The 20,488-nt window shown below is 41.8% G+C and overlaps 1 protein-coding gene across 5 annotated transcripts in view; it reads left to right on the forward strand.

The window, feature by feature from the left end:
• LOC149187742 (uncharacterized) overlaps positions 1-20,488 on the forward strand; it is a 213,665-nt gene that overhangs the window by 115,917 nt on the left and 77,260 nt on the right. For 4 of the 5 annotated variants that reach the window (XM_089411459.1, XM_089411460.1, XM_089411458.1 and 1 more), the window contains exons 4-8: positions 12,437-12,633; positions 12,823-12,898; positions 13,061-13,144; positions 13,252-13,331; positions 13,538-13,664. In XM_089411459.1, the coding sequence (XP_089267585.1) occupies positions 12,437-12,633; positions 12,823-12,898; positions 13,061-13,144; positions 13,252-13,331; positions 13,538-13,664 (564 nt within the window). The remainder of the gene's footprint in view (positions 1-12,436; positions 12,634-12,822; positions 12,899-13,060; positions 13,145-13,251; positions 13,332-13,537; positions 13,665-20,488) is intronic. The other variant, XM_089411462.1, reaches the window with a different exon arrangement.

Here is a 20,488-nt window from a genome sequence, read left to right on the forward strand (position 1 = left end):
AGTGATATGGTAGTGATGTCAGACAAGATCTGGGAAATGCCTTTGAGTTTCATAAACTCATTCGCGTTGATGTTCTTGGTGAACTTCCGTCCAGACATATGTTTTGCAGTTAGCATGGTGAGCTCATATTTGGTTGAGCCTCACTGGATTAGTGCCAAGAATATTCTGAGATATCTTCGGGGCACAATCTCTCATGGATTGAGATACACTGCCAGAAATATGAAACTGCATGATTATTCAAATGCTAACTGGGCAGGGAGTGTGGAGGATCACTAGAGCACTTCTCAGTGATGGTTCTCTTTGGATTCCGCTTCGATATCATGGATGAGCAGGATGTAGAAGTCGGTTGCTATAAGCACTTCCAAGACCGAATACATAGCTACGAGTATGATCTTGTGTGAAGCTGCATGGTTGTAGAAGCTCTTAAGTGAGCTGTTTGTACACATGATGAATACCACTGTGATTCTCTGTGACAACAAGAGGGGGGATCCAATTTTTGAGGAATCCCGTATTCGATGATTGCTCCAACAAATAGACATCAGATACTGCCTTATCTGCGATATGGTAAGTCGATGAGCGAGGAGGCTCCATCGCATTGAGACTGATGTACAGGTCGCAAAAATTTTGTCAAAGCCCCGAGAAAAGGTCAAATCTGTGACTTTCCTAAATGTCTTGGAGTTGTTGAGAGACCTTCTTATAAGGGTCTTACATGTTGCATGCATTGAGCTTTGGGAGCTTTGGGGGCTTGGGGTACTTACTGGAGCAACATACGATCACAGGGCGACTCACCCTCCCCTGGTGGTGCGCTATGAACAGGATGATTAATTCTTCTGTGGGCCGGGATGATTAGTTCTCCCGTGGCAACTGTGGAACAGGAGGATTAGTTCTCCTGTGGGTGGGATGATTAGTTCTCCTGTGGCAACTGTGGAATAGGTTGATTAGTTCTCCTGTGGGCCAGGATCAATGTTGCACGAAGCGGGAGCGCGGAAGCGTCATTTTCCAAAAATCTAGGAAGCGAAGCGTCCGCGGAAGCGTCTGCTATATATATATATATATATATTTTATATTTTTTTGCATTTATACTCAAAACAAACATCCCAAATACCAAATTAATTGTAGAAGACATGAAAACATGCATATTTTTGCATAAATCAAGATAGATATGGCATCCATGATTCCATTGTAGTTACTAGTATGTACAACAATCATCTATATTCTAGCTATTACAAACATACATCAAATTTTTAAGCATATTATAAAACATAAAACATAGAGCATATTATGATTTATCTAGCAAGTGAGCAACTGTCAACATTTGTCATGTCCAAAATTCAAATAATAATGTTTACAAAATATGTCACTTGGTCACCGCCAAGCCAAAAAGGTTCAAAATTCAAATTCACAAGTCTACAAGTCTAATGAGTAATCTATGACAAAAAGTAGTAGATTGTGAATATATCTACTAATCTCTCCTCCTTCCACCACGAATAGAACGTGATGGCGGGCCTCCACGTGGTGGCAATGAAGAAGATGGTCCCTGTGTAAGTCGTGGCACTGAAACTGATGAAGAAGAACCCCCTGCTGTTGGTGTTGAACCATGGAACCTAGGAACCAAGGGACCAGATGGGGGTGGGGGTGGTGGCATATCAACACGGTCATCATCATCCTAGAATCGCTCAAAAAATTCATGCAAAAAAAAAAAAAAACACTAGTTAACAAAAAAATTAAAAACATGAATTAGAGAAATGCTTTATAAGGGAAAATTGGAAAATTCATACCACAATGGACATACCTGGATAAGAGCATCCTCTAATTGCTCTAGTCGCAACACTCCATCCTCCAAATTGGGCTCCTCTGGATTCTTGTCCCAAATCAACAAGTCTTTATTAGACTTTGCATCTTCACAGTAATGGGACAACAATCGCAAGTTGTAATGAACATAAACCAAGCTCTCTGCCCGGTCTAAATTCAACCTGTTCCTTTTAACACTGTGGATGAAAGAATAAGAGCTCCAACACCTCTCTGCAGAAGAAGTGTTTACCACCTGTGATAGCACCCGCAATGCCAAACTCTGTAGAAGTGGAGTACCCCCTCCATGCATGTTCCACCACTCAAGAGCAGAAAAAGTCTCTCGATCTTGAATTGCATGCATGCTCCCAAATGGACCAGTGTTGAGCGTATAGTTGCTCACCTGTCTCCGTACCAATGCAGCCTCCTCCTCATCAGGGATTAATTTACTCAATGCAGCCATATATTTTTCGTGAACCTCTCTATCTTGGTGTGGTTTTTTCCTGCTTCCCCCCCCAGGTGCTGGTGTTGAAAGCCATGATGGATGATAGTATTTAGGTGTCAAAACATATGCTAATACATGCAATGGAATATTTAGCATTTCCCATCGGTTTTGCACCTCTACACGAATATAATTGTACAAGGTGGTATCTCTAGGCTCAACAATGTCTTTAATCTGCCCCAACATGCTATCCATTTGCTCATACACCTCCCCAATTACTGGTCGATCTGAATCTGCAAACTTGATCATGTAATAAATTGGTTTGGTGAATTGCAAAACATATTTAACCTGTGACCAAAAGTAACTGTCAAGAACAGTGTTCTTGACTGCATTAGCACCATCTGTGTCAGTGTTAATTTCATCCCATGTTTCAGCACACACCAGATTAGTTAAAGCTTGTCTCACCCTCACTAGCCGCCTAAAGGTGAGGTAATAACTAGCAAATCTTGTCTTTGCAATTTTAAGCAATTGCAACTTGGAGTAAGTGCCATAGAAGTAGTTTACCCTTGTATGCCCTGTGATGAATTTAATGAGCTGCTTCCCTTTCCTGTAAACCTCAGCAATCCACCCACAATCTTTGTGTCTCACAATATCATGCATCAAAAGGTTCAATGTGTGAACCAGGCACCCAGACCAAAAGATGTGTGGATGAGTACACTCAATAATTTTTCCTGCTGCCTTACAATTTACTGCATTATCTGTGATCACTTGAACCACATTATTCGGACCAACATCTTTGATTGATTTCAATAGGAGATCTGCAATGTTTTGTGCAGTTGCACTGATGGAGGAGGAGTCATGACATGCAATAAATACTGCACCACTAGAAGAAACACCAAGAACATTTATCAAATGTTGGTTTCTAATATTTGTCCACCCATCTGATACAATGGATACCCCAGAATCCACCCACTCATGTGTAAAACGTGTCAAAGCTCTTTGAACCTTAGCTTTTTCTCTTTCTAATAACACTGTTCTAGCTTTCTCATAGTTGGGGGCCTTGTATCCTTTTGGGGCTTCATTGATGGCCTTTACCATGTCATGCCAATAGGGAGAGCGAAGCACATTGAATGGTACACCGCAAGCACAAAGAAAACGGACTATCTTTCCATCCACATCATCCCTCCCAGCAACATTAAGGAAATCCCCTATTGTTCTTCTACCTCCAGAGGTTGCAGAAGTACCATGAGGAGATGGGCAACTACCAAATTTAGAGGTTGCACTTGATTCAGAATGAGTTTTTTGTTTCTTGTTTTTTTGTTGTGCAGCCATCTCTATTTGGATGTATTTTCTTCTTTCTTCAGTTGAAATGTTTGGGCAAATTTGTACCCCCACAGAACCCTTTTTTTCATCACTCTCCAGCACCCCACAAAGATGCCTCCTCAGACGGGTATATGAACCACAATATGGTTTTCCTCCATGACAACCATGAGGGCACACAAATTTGTAAGATCCACCACCCTTTCCCCCATCAAGTTTGGTCACATAGTTCCACAAGGGTGTTGATGTACCTTTCCCATCTTGTGCTTCAGTGTCCCCTTCAAGTTCATCCCCTTCCTCTTCAAACCCTTCCTCCTCATCATACATTGGGTCACTACTATTAGGACCAAGTTCATCCCCTTCCTCTTCCCTTCTATTCCTCACCCTTGCCATCATTAAAACCAAGAGTGGAATGATACATAGAAGCCAAAAGAACACCATCTTGGAATATGGATATAGGTGGTGGACAACCTGTAAATAAAGGAGCAAGTAGAAACAATGGGAAAGAGTAGGAGAGGGAGGAGAAAAATACAAATTTTTTTTTCAAAAAAACAAGGGAGTTTGGGGTTTGAACTTACCTCTTTAGCTCTTGTAGATGAAGTCCTCCAAGCTCCTCCTCCTTCTCCTAGCTCCTCCTTCTTCACTCCTCCAAGCTCTCCTCTCTTCTCTTCTCCTCTCCTCTCTTCTCTTCTCCAACTCTCATAAACTCAAAGTGAGAAAATGAGGAATGAATGGGAGCTTTATGCTTTTCATTCCTCACCCTAAACTCACCCTAACCCACCCCCTCATTGCTGAGTTAAGTTAACTTTAAAAAAAAATTAAAAAAAATGAGACATTTTTCCTTGGCCCGCGCGGTTTTTTCGGAAGCGCTCCGAAGCGCTCGTGAAGCGTACGCTTCCGGGCCCGAAGGGTGGCGCTTCCGGAGGCCCGAAGCGCCCTCCGAAGCGCGCTTCGGGGCCAACGCTTCTCAAAAACCAGGAAGCGCATAAAAAATTAGGAATCGCGCTTCGGAAAAGTTGGAATCGCGCTTCCTTGGGCGCTTTCGGAACGCTTCCGTACGGGACGCGATTCCGGCCTAGGATCCGGGGGGGGGGGGGCGCTTCCTGCAACACTGGCCAGGATGATTTGTTCTCCGTGGTGACTATGGAACAAGATGATTAGTTCTCATGTGGACCATGATGATTTGTTCTTCGTGGCGACTGTGGAACATGATGATTAGTTCTCCTGTGGGCCAGGATGATTAGTTCTTCGTGGCATCCACTGACAGGATGATTCGTTGTCCTGTGGATAGGATGATTAGTTCTCCAGTCGAGGCATCCTACCCATGTAGTCTAGGACTCATGGGAAGTACCTCTCATCTGATCAATGAGCAGGGAAATGAGGATGGGGACCATAATAGTACTATCGATGGATGCATCGTTGTATCTACCGTACTCCCTATGCTGGGATGACCTCCATTGATCTGGGATCAATGAAACTGATCTGGGATCAGTATGAGTGGTTTGAGACACTCTCTTGTGACATTGATCTGGGATCAGTATGAGTGGTTTGAGACACTCTCTTGTGACATTGATCTGGGATCAATATGAGTGGTTTGAGACACTCTCTTGTGACATTGATCTGGGATCAATGAAACTAATCTGGGATCGATATGAGTGGTTTGAGACACTCTCTTGTTATATTGATCTGGGATCAATAAAACTGATTTCGGGTCAGTAAGAGTGATGTGACACACTCTCTTCAGATGAAACTGACTTCGGGTCAGTAGAGAATGGTGTGAGACATTCTTGATCAATTCTTTTTCTTCATGGTTCAACAGAGTAGAGCAAAGCAGAACAGACCAGAGCTCAACAGATCAAAGCAGAGCAGAGCTTAGCAGAGTAGAGCTCAATAGATCAGAGCAGAGCAGAGCAGTGCAGGGCACTGATGGCAGAGATAGTATAGTCGGACATATGGATCAACGGATGGAGTTCTCCCTAGTTGAGAGGGAGTGTTAAAATTGGCAACTAGGGCCAAACTCCATGTGGGCCATCTTATTTATGGAAGCTGATGTTTTTCTTGGATCCCTCTCATCGAGAGGTGTAGGATTGATCTAAAGATCATCCAATTCCGATAAGTATTCATGGAGTTATGTATTTATTTGCATTATAAGACAATTCGTCAAGGTCAGCCAACAACCAAATAAACCCCACATGTGCTCAATGTTTTAGTATAAATAGAGATGGCCTTCAAGTCATTTCAATACACTTGGGATCTCTTCCTCTCTCTACTTGTCTTTGGGTTTTAGTTGGAGGAGATATCGTAAGGAATAATGTTGCCCTGATCCAGAGGGCAAAAAGCCAGAACTTCTGGAAAAGCGAGAAAAGTCGGAAAAGCCGGAAAAGCCGGAACTTTTGGAAAAGCTGGAAAAGCCAGAAAAGCCGGAACTACTGGAAAAGCCAGAACTGTCGGAACTGCTGAAAAAGTCGGAACTTCCAAAAAAGCCGGAAAAGCCAGAACTGGCGGAAAAGCCGAAATTGCCGGAAAAGACCGAACTGCCGGAAAAGACGGAATTGTTGGAAAAGCCGGAAATGCTGGAAATGCTGGAAAAGCTGGAACTGCCAGAAAAGTCGGAAATGCCAGAAAAGCCGGAACTGCCAGAAAAGCCAGAAACGCTGGAAAAGCCGGAATGCCAGAAATGTTGGAACTGCTGGAAAAGCCGGAATTGCCGGAAAAGCCAGGACTGCCAGTACTGCCGGAAACGACCGGAATTGCCGGGAACAGCTGGAACTGCTAGAACTGCCGAAACAGCTGTAGCATCTGTCTCCGAAGGAGAGCAGCATGTGAGGGATAACTAACTAAGATTGGGACAATTGTATGGTACTTAGCAGCTAATACACCAAGCATGCAATGTTACAACTAGCATGCAAGGGACAACTAGCATGCAACAACAAGCATACTAAGGAAAACAAGCATGCTAGGGACAACAAGCAAGCAAGGGACAACAAGGAAGCAAGGTGCAGCCAACACATAGGTCAGGATGACAACATGGTGCAACAATGGCACATAATGCAGTACAGTAATGATTAATGAAGCGTGATGAGATGCAACATAGTGATGATGGGTGCAATATGGTGCAACGCGGTGAGGTGCAGCATGATGACGAAATGCAGCACAACGATAGGTGAAGGAGTCACCTTGAAGAATTAGTTGAAGCAGCATGTCTTCAATTGATCTCATGTGTCATCTTCTTAGAGATGATCTATGCTCTTATCTAGATAAGTCAAAGTGTTGACTTTTGTTGTAAACGTACTCTCTCTCTCTCTCTCTCTGTTGAACTATTGAAGAACATATAAGAAGAATTGATCAAGGGTTTCCCCAAATTGGGGTTTGTCCTTGGCTAGCGCCACATCTTGTGTCCTGTTGTCTTGGCTTGTCTTCTGCGATTTATGTTTATGTTTTATCTGTAGTTTACTTTAATGTTGATGTGATTTCTAATCTGGAAAAGATATGGAGCTAACTGTGAAAATTGAAATAAATTGCTCTAAGCATAGAACATACCTAAAATTTAACAAGAAGACCTCTCAAACTATGATGTTCAAGATAGGCTTTCAAATTCAGAGCTAGGGCTCGAGTTTTCTCACAAACCAACCGTGAAAATTCCTTGAAACTTTGAGAATCCCAAGAGGAGACACCAATGTAGTTTCTTGTATAAAAGGAATTGAAAAATTCCTCCTCTAATGGAATTCGCAGGGAGCCCTAGCTAGGTTGGCTAGGAGAGGGGCCAAAAAACTTTAGGAGGAGAAAAAGATAAGGAAAGAGGGTGACCACCAATGCTTCCTTGCACCAGTGGATACTTCCCTTCGGTATGGAACCACTAATGTTTCAAAATTCGTCAAATTTGTCCTGAAAGAGGTTAAAAAGTGATACCCTAGCACCTTCTTTTCAACAATTACCCACCCAAGGTCAATGGAGTTTCATGGAAGAAAATCAAATTTCAATCCACTAGGAACATTCATCTACTTGTTATTCAATGAGTAACATGTGCAATTTCACAATCTAACAATCTTTACAATGATTTTCAATAAATTAGGGCACAAAAGAACTAGCTAGTTGCAATAATTCCACACATTAGACATTCTCTTATGACGAATCTTCAACAAAAATTACTTACAAGATAACAAGAGATATATCCAACCAAAGATAAAGAGGCAGCTCCAAGAGAAAGCAAAATTAGCTCCCAAAAATATCGAAATGCATCAAAGACATCCAATTTCGTCCAAGAGAAAGAAGTGCAAAGTTCTTTTTACAAAGAGATCCAAGTGTGATGATGATGATCTCTCGCAATGGGAGAGATCTCTATTTATATGATCCTATATCTAACTTGAATTAGCCTAAGATGCCCCTAAACATTATTTTAATGTGCAAAATAACATATCCTTGGTGACAAGCCCACCAAGTAGCTCATATAGTGAAGAATAACCATCCAAAATGACTCGCAATAATAAAGTCATGATGTAGAAGGGCTCGTTGTGTTGAAGGAAACGTAACTAGGTTCGGTCTTCATAAATGTACTTTTGATATTTGTATTTATTCAAGAAAAGAAATATTATTTTTATAATATATGTCAACGAGTTTCTTGCTCATTGAAGTAGGTCTAGCACATGTCAAAGTGCTATAGGAAGGTCAAAGAGTCAAAATAATTATGTTGAAGACCTTAAGGGCATGTTAAATTATGTATATTTATGTATAAGAGTCAAAGAAGACACCTCCAAGCAAAGTCAAGTCTCCTAGCAAAGACACCATCAAAAGAAGCAATGGCACCATTAAAAGCACCTACTGCAACAACAAAAGTCAAGTCGGCCTGGTGCAACAAGTTGGCTTACGATTCGGCCTAAAGGAGTGATAGTCCTCTATATATAGAGGCTGTCCACTCTTCCAAAGATAGTGAAGATCATCTCTAAAATAAACGAGCAAGTGTAGCCAAGTAAAGGGTGGAAAAGTCAAGTTTAAGGGAGCCTCTAGAGCAGCGAAGGAGGAAAGATAACCGAAGTATTAAGGACTATTTTAGGGTAAGCTGCAGCCACACGTGCGAGAAATAAAAGGGCTGATTGCGGTCACTACAACAACAACATTAAGGTTGCTCATCCATCATTGTTTGGGCTTCAAACTAGGCTTACTAGGCCTCCTATCCAAGCGAAGAGAGAAGGACCTCAAGCGAAGTTAGAGGGAGCCCTATAACTACAACAAGAACTCTCACACGTGCGAAGATTAGGGCTGCAATGCTGTCACACTCAGCCTACCACCATACATCAAGAAAGAACTCGGATGATCTAGAGAAGGAATGAGTATCCTTAGGTGAAGGATATCACTAAGTAAAAGTATCTCTCCTAGAAGATCTACTTATAGTAGAAGGAAGAACGAAGTGCCAGAAGAAGGACGAAGTGTCGGGGAACAAAGTGCCGAAAGGAGGTAGACAAAGTGCCGGGGAACATAGTGCAGAGAAAAGGAAGGACTTGACTTGTGCTTGGAGGATCTTCTAGTCAAGGGTCTAGGGTTTGGCATTGATCAAGAAAGAAGCTTCAATAAGAGAAAACTTACCGAAGGGTTTTCCTGTATAAGATCCAATGTGTCTCCTCACCTTTACGTACAATAATTCATTAGCGCATCTAAGTGAATCAAACTTGATAGTCAAGGGCACAAATGAGACTTCGTAGTTGGTTTCCCTTCCAAATTTGGGGCTTTGAGCATGTAAAGGTGTTACATCCCTAGGTAGGACTAGGAGTGGCTAATAAACAACCCTATTAGGTGTTCCCAACCCCTAAAGGAAAGGACATGTCCAAGGTACATCCTTCAAGTGGTAGGTGTCATGTCGATAATGATGAGGCGGATTGGACACAGGGGTCTCAAGGCCAAATGCAATGGGCTCAAGGATAGTAACGATGAGGGATGTCCACATATTTGGGTCTCTGAATGTAGGAGGGAGCAATCATGGTAAATGAGTTACCTCGACCTTTATTTTGCCACCCTTCTTCATTTTCCTTTTGCCTTTGATTGATTTTCTTTTATTTTATTGCTTGGGGCTCCAAGGGATGAGATCATGTTATGTATGATATAGCAGTGATTACCCCCTTAAGGTGGGGCAGTTCATCGCCTACCAAGGTTTGGGATATGATTGGGCTCCTTAATGATGCAGGGGGCACTCATAGGGGCCCTTGGAACCAGGATGATGGCCACAATGATAAGGGGTAGAGCTTCATGTTTGGCTTTTGCCCACATGCTAAAATTTTATTGTCATTGTGGTATTATTTCCTTTTGTATGTGGTCATGATATGCTGTTATCTTTTCTTTTTTTTATCTACATCAACCTCTGGGGCATCATTCTAGGCTCGACCTAGACATGTGGACAAGGGGAGGGGAGTACCAGAGCCTTGTGGACACAGTGGTCATGTGGACCCAGAGAGGGAAGATGATGAGATAGGTAATGTAATGTGCGGAGGGGGGTGATAAATGTGGAACAGGAAAACGAGACCACACTACCAAAATCGAGATTTTCCAAGTAGTGCACATCCTAAAAATGTAAGCCAGTAGGGGAGATCCCATGGGACTAGGGTTGAGGATTAACCCCACATTTAATGTGAGGGAATAAGACTATAGTTGAAACCCTTCCTCCTTCCAAGTCACCCAATAGTCCATACCCAAGTGTGCCCAAGAAAAACAAGCATAAGCACCCAATTGCACAATGAAAGACATACCTTTAGGATTGAATGACCCACCTTCAAACATACGATCTCCACAGATGGGCGAGGGGACATACAACTGGCTCAGGGAGCGGAGATAAACTGGTACACATCAGCTACACTGGTGGCTGTCAGGGCTGCCGACTGCCGGCTGAAGACAAATCTAGGAGAAAAAATTCTCCTATGGGGTCACCCACTGGTGGTGGGTAACAAATACATTGTGGGAGTGCTAGAGCAACTGCTAGAAAGTGTCGAAAATAATACAAAGAAAGAAACCTACATAAGTATAAAATTAGAACATATGTATAAAATTGTGACAAAGGTATGGTCATACAAAACACTAAGTGAGTTTGTCCAAGGTTGGAAAGGTGGACTACCAAACCCAAGAACTTGACAAGAGAGAGAAAGAGTTTGAAAAGGAGATTGGATAGTGAGGTTGATCATGTCAAGGTCTTCTGAGTTTCATGGCCAAGGGAAGGGGGGAATTGGGCACTGCCTCACTGTTGGAGTCTTTTGGAACCATCGAGGAGCTTGACTACATGATTTGTGGGGGGGGGGAGGTATGAACAAGGGATACTCCTAACGTCCGACATTGAAACTAGGAAACTTTGAATGGATCTTTGGTTGCTCCTCTAGATCTAGGAGGTACTCTGATGCTTGGGGTGTGCTCTACTCCGGAACCATTTGAAGATGATCTCTCTTATGCTTTGAAGATGTGTGGCTTGATATGCAGACCAATACCTTTGAGTTCTTCTCAATAATATTGGGTGGTCTCCTAGAGGAAAAGGCTAAGGAGAAACTTGGGGCCTCACCATCCTGTTGTCTGGTGTGCTCTGGAACTCTGCTTGTTGTTTGTTGCTCCGATTTGACCTATCAACAAGGAAGTATGAGGTACTTGGTCTGGTCATCCTAGGGCGGGGCATGGAGTGCAGGAGCTAAATTTTGTGGCTGAAAGTTTTGCCAATGAGGAGGGCTAAGCATCTATGATCTTGGTACCAGAAGAAAGTAGAGATGGAGCTAACCGAGTCTCTATAGAGGCAGCGATAACATCCTTTGATCTCATCGTATAGGGGACATTGAAAAATGAGGTCCATCTTTGTCTCTGGCTTCTGAAGGTGGCTCACCAGGTAGATCCTATCAAATTGTGGTATATGTAACTTGTCTCTATCCGGAGTCAATGGGATCTGACCTTTAGCTGTCCCAAAGGGATCCTGAGAAGATATTCAAGGTAATTACCGCCAATCAAATGACCTACAAAGTCTAGACCATGTATATGTAAATATGAAGGAAGATCCAAAAGGGAGTTTGACACCAAAGTCTAGTTTTCTACATTTGGATATTGAATTACTCTCTTCTTCTTGTTTGTGTTGGCCTTGGATACTAGGATGGGCATATGGTTCAGTTAGAGTGACTTGCCCACTAACTCTCTTACTTGAACACTCAGTGGAGTACATGGATGATACTTAATTTTCCATGTAGAAACTACTGATATGAGTTTGTCTCTTAAAGATTGATGTATCTTGGGGTCCTTGAGTTTGAGATGGCCTTTAAATCTCTATGTAGGGGTCTTTTGGTATTTGTTTGCTAGATTCTTTTCCTTCTAAAACTGCATTTTATGGCACAATACGTCACAGAAATGGTGTACATTAAGGTGTACTGATCAATGTGCTAGGCAGCTGTAACATAGATTACCTCCTCTCCCTACATAGGTAAGGAGTGCAGACATATCTGCCTTAACCCCAATCTCAAGAGAGTGTACATCCTTATGGAAATTGTCAAATTTGGTTGGAACCTGAAATCAATCGATTTTCCCAAATGAAATTGCAAAGCATCTCCGCTGAAAGTAACTTGTCATCTCCTTTTCCCTCTGAAGGATATCTTAATTTAAACTGTCGATATGTCTATTTTTAATAAAAACCTATTTTAATTTTTTCTTAACTATATTGACTAGATTAGCATATATACAGGGGCATGGGGCTCCTGTGTGAGTGTCTCTACTGCTAGTTGTATCTCTTTCCTTCTGATTGGTTGATTTTGGCCCCTAGTGGACATTAATAAAAGCTTTCTATCATTTCAACTTTCTGATAATTTACATTTCTAGTTTTTTATTTTCAAGATTCTGTCAGATTTAGTTCCTTTTTTGTTTACATAAAATTACATGTTTCAGATTGATAGGTTTGGTCGTTTTAAAGTGTGGCATGGTGGTGGATCACTTTTAGTTGCTGTGTCATTTTCCTGTGTGTTCGGGACTTGCTTGGTATGTACAATTCTTGGGACGAACTCTATTACAGTACGCACAATTGGATATAGTATCTTTGCTGCAATCTTCAACATTGGATGGGCTGCTACTCAAGTCTCTCACATGTAATAAGTTTAGTCAGTACTCGACGTTGCTGTCCTGATCTCACATTTGATCTTCACTGCATATTTGGATATTATCCATAAAGATAAGAAAGTTATTTAACTTATGCACAACTTTTTTGGATTTATCTAAAGCTTTAGAATGCAATGCATTTTTTTATTATTAACTAATACATATTTATCATCCTAAAGGGCAATGGTGAATTGCGTCACAGCAAATTCTACTAGTAGGGTGGCTCTCAGCAGTTGTCGTAATGCTTTTACCATGGTATGTCTCTATTGGTTTAGCTTGGGTTTCATTTCAAATTTCCGCATTAGTGACTGGAAGCTTTCAGTTAGATGTTTCTAGTGTGCATAATGCTCTGTTTGGTTCATTGAATCTCCTGTTATTACACTGCTTATTCTTCTTCTCTTTTTTGGGGAAATATAGGTTGCAAACCTTTTACTTTTTGCAATTGCATTCATCGTGTTCAAATTTATATCAGGCAATGATTCTGTTGGCATTGAGAAACAGGTATGTCCTAGGGTGCAATCTCAACTTTGTTTTTACTGCACCAAAGATGGCTGTGGTTGTCCTGCCTCAAAGGTTTCAGAATGAACTTTTGTTTTTTTATTGGACAGTATCGCTGGATTGCAGTTTTATCAATCATTATTGGCAGCCTTTTTGTGATCATATTTCATGTTGGGGTTAAAGAGCCGAGGTGGGTAGTAGCTTTATAAAATATTGTTTATTTTAATGTTGTATTAATATAGCCAAATATTGTTCTACAGCCAGGTTGAAGCTTTTTGCAGTTATAGATGACAGCATATAATTTTGTAGTATGCTTTTCAATGTCTTGAGGGTAGTGGTTTCCATAAAAAAGTGTATGTCCAAGGACAACAACTCATGAAACTGATTTTCCTACAGGTTGCAACATCACAAAGAACCGAAAAGTTGGAAAAGGATTTCATGGTTTTACTGGTTCAAAAAGGCTTTATATTATCAGGTTGCTTTGGTTTATATGCTTGCTCGAGTTATAACGAATGTTTCACAGGTGAGAAGTGTTGATATTTTGTTTTGTTAAAATTACATGGTTGATATGTAGGTTACATGAAAGTGGTCTGGGGGCTATATGGTGACTGAAACAACTCTTACTGCAGTTTGGAACTATAATCTTGATGGTGTAAAGTGTTTACAGGTCAACCAAGGCTTTCAAATACCTTCTTTTTTGTTATTGCAAATAATTTATTTCGGTCTTAGGGTGCAGGTGACTTTTGCACCAAGGACCAAGGCCACGTCCAATTCCTTCAAGGGTGTTTGATGTGCTTTAGTTTTTTTTAATTTTTTATATATTTTTAATTAACTCAGGTCGCAAATGGGCCTTTTTTATCCAACAAAAGAAAAGACAAACACAAGGACTACTACTTTTCTGAATTCTGTGAAATGCGTCGGATATTGCTTATTTGAACCAATAGCTACATGGAATAAAGAGAGATTTACAACAATCTAACAGCAGGAATTTCTTCTCCTGAACATTGAAAAGGCCAAAAAATTGAATATATGAGCCTGTGCCCCCAAAGGAAGGGAGTCCACATCTCAGTGGAAAAAACTGAACATGACTTTAATAAGAAAAGTCAGTTTCTGGTTAAAGAGTCTCAATCTCTCTGGGCTAAGAGGGGTTGGTTTCCCATGAAAAGTAGTATTATGCTGTATGTTCAACATGAAGCGAATAGAAGACAACTGAATTGTGTGCCACAAAGATTTGCAGTTGTCCCTAATAATCCAAGTGCATCCCAGGAGGAGACTGTTATCACCTGGAAAGTCCCACCCTGCAAATGCTGAAGGGAGTTTGGATAACACCAGGCAATAAGCCACTGTCACCCCACTTATTTCTTGTCACTTTAAAGTAGTGCTTACAAATGTTAGGGGGCTATCTCTAAATGATCTGAGGGGTCAATACTAGAAACAATAATTGATTAATAACACCTTAAGTCTAAATAAACCTTGCTTTTCTGTTATAAATCTGCAATTAAAATAGAAAAAGCAAGTTGAAATTGCCACAAATGCAAAAATTAATGCATGGAAAATGATGTAGAAATTTAACAGTAAGTGTGGTTATGCAACCCAATGCAGCCTATGCTGGAAACAACCTATTTAATGTGCAAAGCAGAAATTACAACAGGCTGTAATATCTGTTTTTAATGCTGTAAATGCTAAATTAATTGCTGTTTTTTGAATTTTCAGTGGTTTAAGTTTTCTTAATGCACACAAATTGAGAAAATGTTAGTTTCTTTCTCTGCACAAAAATCGAGAAAACAACGAGCTAATCATGTTCTTTTAAGACATAAAATTACCTAACGACAAACTAAAATGCCTAATCTATATGCCCTATAGTCCTAGGATGCATGAAAATAGAGGAAATTAAATAGTTTTGTTTTTTGTGAATGATTAAATAGCCTAACTAAATTAACCAGTGCCTTACGGTGTCCAAATATGTATGAATGAAAGTGCACAGGGTGAATGAAAATATTCAAGTACTACAACTTAAATTTTATGAAAAAGTGTCATTAAAAGCAAGAGTCTATGGAAGTATGGAAATTCTTAATTTCTTACACTAAACACATGCAAATATTCTCCAAGAAAATGGTTGAATGTCTTTATTACCAAGGGTTGTAGGACATGTTACCCTTTAAAAATGCACGGTTCATTTTGCATTTTCATGGGTATTTATTATCTCAATATTACAACAAACCCTTGAAGTTCGGTGGTAGTTGCAAGTGTGGGAGACACATGGAGGCCATGCACCTTGTTATAGATTGTGTGAACACTTCTCATCATTTGGGTCAAGGTAAAAGGTGTGAAGGATCACTGTTGGCTTGATGGAGGCTTGTTTGGAACTGCATTGATGAATGATGTGAGCAGCCAGGGAGTCAAAGAAGATGAGTTCCACTCCAAGAGATGTCTAGGGCATGGTTTATGGCAGGATAAGGGTCAAACATCACCTAAGAAGACTCTAGAGCATGACACAAGTTAAGCAAATGCATGAATGAGCATCAAAAAGTTGAACTTAAAGTAGGTGGCTAAAGCATGTTGAGGATGTAATGAACATGGTTAATACGCACACGAATACTCATACTATCTGAAATATGAGAATATCCATCATAGGACAAAGTAATATATTTATATAAGAATTTTTGAATGTACAATTGATATGATATATTGGTTACAAATGAGGGCCTTTGTTTATATACCTAGGTTGGCACCCTTCCTTGAACAACCATTGTTGATTTTTGGTAGCATCGGATGTGCTCTAGCCATGAAATTTGGTGGAGAGGCTAAGGCACATCAAATCTCCAAGACCCAGACATCATTTGGAGAAATTCAATCCGAATGAAGAGATATTAAAATAATTAATATTTTTAATGGGTTCCTATGTCTAAACTTAGGAAAATAAAAATATTATTGTGTATTAATATAAAATGGGTGAGAATGTTCTAAGTGACGAGGATCAAGCTAGTTCTAATCTTAGTCGTTGATTAGGGACTTAATCTCGGCCGTTGATTCGTCAACAGGAAAAGTATAAGAGGAGGCTTGAGGGTCAGTTGGAGACACACCAAGAGAGATAAAAAATTCGATTTTCTGGGGTTGGGTTTGTTGAGGAAACCGAGTTAGAGATCAATTGCAGTGAGGGGCAGTTCAACAAGGGTTTTTGATCCAAGGCCGAAGAATACATAGCAGAGAGGCAGTGAAGTGCCGAAAGAGGCAGCACAGGCCCAAGAAGGGTTGACGCAGAGGCTTGAGGAGCCCATGCAGAGGATGCAAAGGGCTGTAGAGGCTGACGTAGAGGACCTAGAGGGATTCAGAGGCAGGGCTGGGAGACTCTGTGGGGCAGACGGGGAGCTGATCAGCAGATCCTGAGTTGGGAGAGGGTGAAGTAGTTCTAGAGCAGTGCTTGGAGCAACTTTCGCTATCCAACACAAGGAATAGTCAGTCACTGTGGGGTTGATCATCCGGTTGCTAATTTTCCGGAATATCTGTCTCTAGAGAGAGGTACTACTACCAAGGATATTCTTTGAAGGGTGAGCCATTTCTGGCAACCTAGTTGTATTCAGAGATCTGCTTAATAATACAAACCCTCTATATGCTGCACCAGTTTTCCCGCATTGGGTTTTTCCGGGAACGATTGTCCAAAAATAATGGTGTCCCTTGTGTTATTGTCTCAGTTTATTTCAGTGCATGATTTGTATATCTGTGAAGGCTACATTTGTGTTTACTTCGATATTTATGAAATTAAATAGCTTGTTAATGTAAAGAACAAGTAGGAGATAGTAAACCATAAATTGCAGTAGGGGTTTCTGATGTGTTAGATTCAGGGTTTTTCATATGGTATCAGAGCGATTGCAGATCACAGGTGACTGAAGGCATCAACCGAGAAATCTGAGAGTCTGCAGCAGAGAAGCAACTGTCCCGAGAGACAACGTTGTTCTGGAGCCAGAGACGTAGAAGGAGTGATGCAGTGCAAAGAAGGTGACGCAGAGGCTCACGCAGTGCTTGCGTCAACATTCTGAGCCAAGAGAGGGTGACACAGTAGTTGGGAGGAGCCCACGCAATAGCTGCGTCCGCTGTCTAGGTGAGCGCATAGGCAGAGGAAGGGCAGATCAGGCCTATGTAGTGCCAAGTCATCTTTCTCAGCCAGGAAGGATTGACGCTGTGGCCAGGAGGAGCTGATCCAACGATCATTGTGATTGCATGGAGCCAGAAGGGCTCAGATTCTTCAATTGCCGGGGCTAAGGGAGCTGTGCACATTTTGATTTGAGGAGCTGGTGGGACACTGTTTCTGTGAGTGCAGAACAGTGTCTAAGGAGACTGAACCAAGGTAAAGGGAAGCACTACCTCAATAGATTTCTAGCCAAGAAATCTAGATTCTAGTTGTAGCGGAAAAGGAGGATTGGAGAGGAGTGATTCGACAATTGGTGAGAGGATTTCTGAGAGAGAAATCAAGACTCAAAGGGAGCCTAGAGAAGAGGAGCAGAGATGGCAGTGAACGGATTAAGGGATCAGGACAGATTGGACGAGGCTTCCAATTTTGTCATTTGGAAGGCCAGGATCCTGACAATCCTAGATAAACATCGCATTAAGGACTATACCTTGAAAATCGTAGCTGTCCTACTTGACCTGAATGCAAATGAGAAGTATGAGGAGGCCGAGGCAAAAGTGAAATGCATGATTCTAGACGGGGTCAAGGATCATGTCATACCACATATTGCTGAGAAGAACACACCAAGGGAGATGTGGCAGACGTTGACCACCCTATACTAGGGCTCTTTTGTGTAGCGAAAGATATTATTAGAGAATCAGCTGAGGTCATATCAAATGCAGAAAAGAGAGGAGATAGATCTGTTCCTTCTCAGGTTGCAAGGAATTCGTGACCAACTTACTTTCGTGGGGTCTACACTAGATCTAGGGTTTATGGTCAGGATTGCTCTGAATGCAATCTCCGAGGACTGGGAGACGTTTGTCCAAAACATTTTGGGCAAAGCGACTCTCCCCAGTTGGGAGGAGATGTGGGCAGCTCTTCGACAGGAAGAGATCAGGAGGTTGACTAAGGCGGGGAGTAGCGGTAAGGGAGTTCGAATCAAGAAAGAGGAGGAGGAGGATGCAGCTCTAGCATCTGCGAGACAACAGGGGGTTCAGAAGAGGAAGAATAAAGATATCTACAAGGTCAAGTGATTCAACTGTGGGGAGCTGGGACATTATGCATCTCAGTTCACTAGGAAAAAATGCAAGGGAGAAGCTTCCAACTCAAAGGCAACTCCAACAAAGGCAAAGAAGGATGTCGGGACTGATGACGATTGTGCCATGAGTGCTCATGCGCCTCTAGAGAAGAGGTGGGGAGACATAAAGCTGTAGTGGAGAGGACTACAAAAGTAAAGGGGCAGGATCCTTGAGTGTTGATTTGGGTTAGCATCGGATGTGCTCTAGCCACGAAATTTGGTGGAGAGGTTGAGGCACATGAGATCTCCAATACCCAGAAAGGGTTTGGTCAGATTCTAAACAAATCAGGAGATATTAAAATAATTAATATTTTTAATGGAGTCCCTAAGTCTAAACTTGGGAAAATAAAATATTAATGTGTATTAATATGAAACTGTGTTAGAATGGTCCAAAAGACATTGATCAAGCTAGATCTAATCTTAGCTGTTGATTAGGGACTTAAACTCGGCCGTTGATATGTCAACAGGAAAAGTATAAGAGGAGGCTTGAGGGTCACTTGGAGAACACACCAGATGATCAGTCATTTTATTCTCTAGAGCGGGGTTTGCTAAGAGAGATAGAATCAGTGATCGGGAGAGCAGCTGAGGGGCATTAAGTACAGAGAAATAGAGAAGCAGAGATTGTGTCAAGAGAGCAGCGCAGCAGCCAAGGAGAGAGACGCAGAGCCAGCAAGGGCTCACGCAGGGCCATGCAGAGGCAGCCAAGTGCCGTGCAGAGCACCAGAGAGGCCAGCGTGTCTATGTAGAGTCCCAAAACGCTGACGCAGGGCCTCTTGGGGCTGACGCAGGCCAAGAAAGGTTGACGCAGGGCCAACGTGAGATAGAGAGGGGCTAACGTAGTCCAGATTGGGCAAACACTGGGGTTGCAGGAGCAGTTTTGTGCTGAAGAGCTGTCGGAAGGGTTTTCTGGGGTTTCAGCCAGGAGATTTATCTCAAACTGTGAGGTATAGTTGCTAAGGAAATTCTCTGTTGGGTAGGCCAGTTTCGGCACCCAGATTGTACTCTGATATTGCTTAATAAGAAAACCCTCAGATAGCTGCACCGGTTTTCCTGCATTGGGTTTTTCCGGGGACATTGGTCCAAAAATAATGGTGTCATATGGTTTGTTTGTTCTTGTTTCTTTTAGTTGTTGATCTGTAATATGTTGAGCATGCACTGGTGTTTATTTTCAGTATTTACTTTGTAAATAACTTGTTAAAGAAAAATAACAAGTAGGTAGGAATAAATCAGAAAAAGTGCATGAAGGGTTTCTAAACTAAGTAAAGTTAGAAACTTCAACATTGAGGTGCCCAAACTCTTGGATCACAATCGGCTACGGGAGCCTTTAACGACAGTAGCATGATGACAGGGGTCGGGTGGAGCAAGGTGTGATGGAGCGGCAAGGCAGTGCTAGAGTGCAGAAGTTTGTAGCAGCACAGTGGAGGTTGCAACAGTGTGAGAGGCATATAGGAGGTTGCAGCAGAGCAATGGCAGCAGAGGGAGCACAAGATAGCAGTAGAGGTAGCTTTAGCATCACGAGGCTTCCAGACAGACTAGGATGTCAGCGTTTGGGTGAAGTCAATTACTTACTTCTCGGTAACTGAGTTGCAATGCAACAGTTAGCAGTGGTAGTGCTATGGGCAGCATGATGCAGCATGTTGAGAGGGCGCTACAATACAGATTTAGCAGTGGCAGTGGCAGTGTCATGGGCAACAGTACAGGAAGCAACCGTGCAGTGGATGTGAGGCAGCAGGCCAAGCATCAACACAGAGGACTGATGCGCAGGATCAGTGTGATGCTTCTATGGTGAAGCATTGCTAGAGCACATTCCTCGCTAGGAGGGAGTGTTGATTTTTGGTAGCATAAGATGTGCTCTAGCCATGAAATTTGGTGGAGAGGCTAAGGCACATGAAATCTCCAAGTCCCAGAAATCGTTTGGAGAAATTCCACCCGGATGAAGAGATATTAAAATAATAAATATTTTTAATGGGTTCCTAAGTCTAAACTTAGGAAAATAAAAATACTAACGTGTATTAATATAAAATGGGTGAGAAAGTTCTTAGTGACAAGGATCAAGCCAGTTCCAATCTTAGCCGTTGATTAGGGACTTAATCTCGACCGTTGA

This window comes from Pinus tabuliformis, chromosome 3_1 (genome assembly GCF_031772625.1).
Source record: "Pinus tabuliformis cultivar Carrire ecotype Pingquan chromosome 3_1, CPIR1, whole genome shotgun sequence".
Classification (NCBI taxonomy): domain Eukaryota; kingdom Viridiplantae; phylum Streptophyta; class Pinopsida; order Pinales; family Pinaceae; genus Pinus; species Pinus tabuliformis.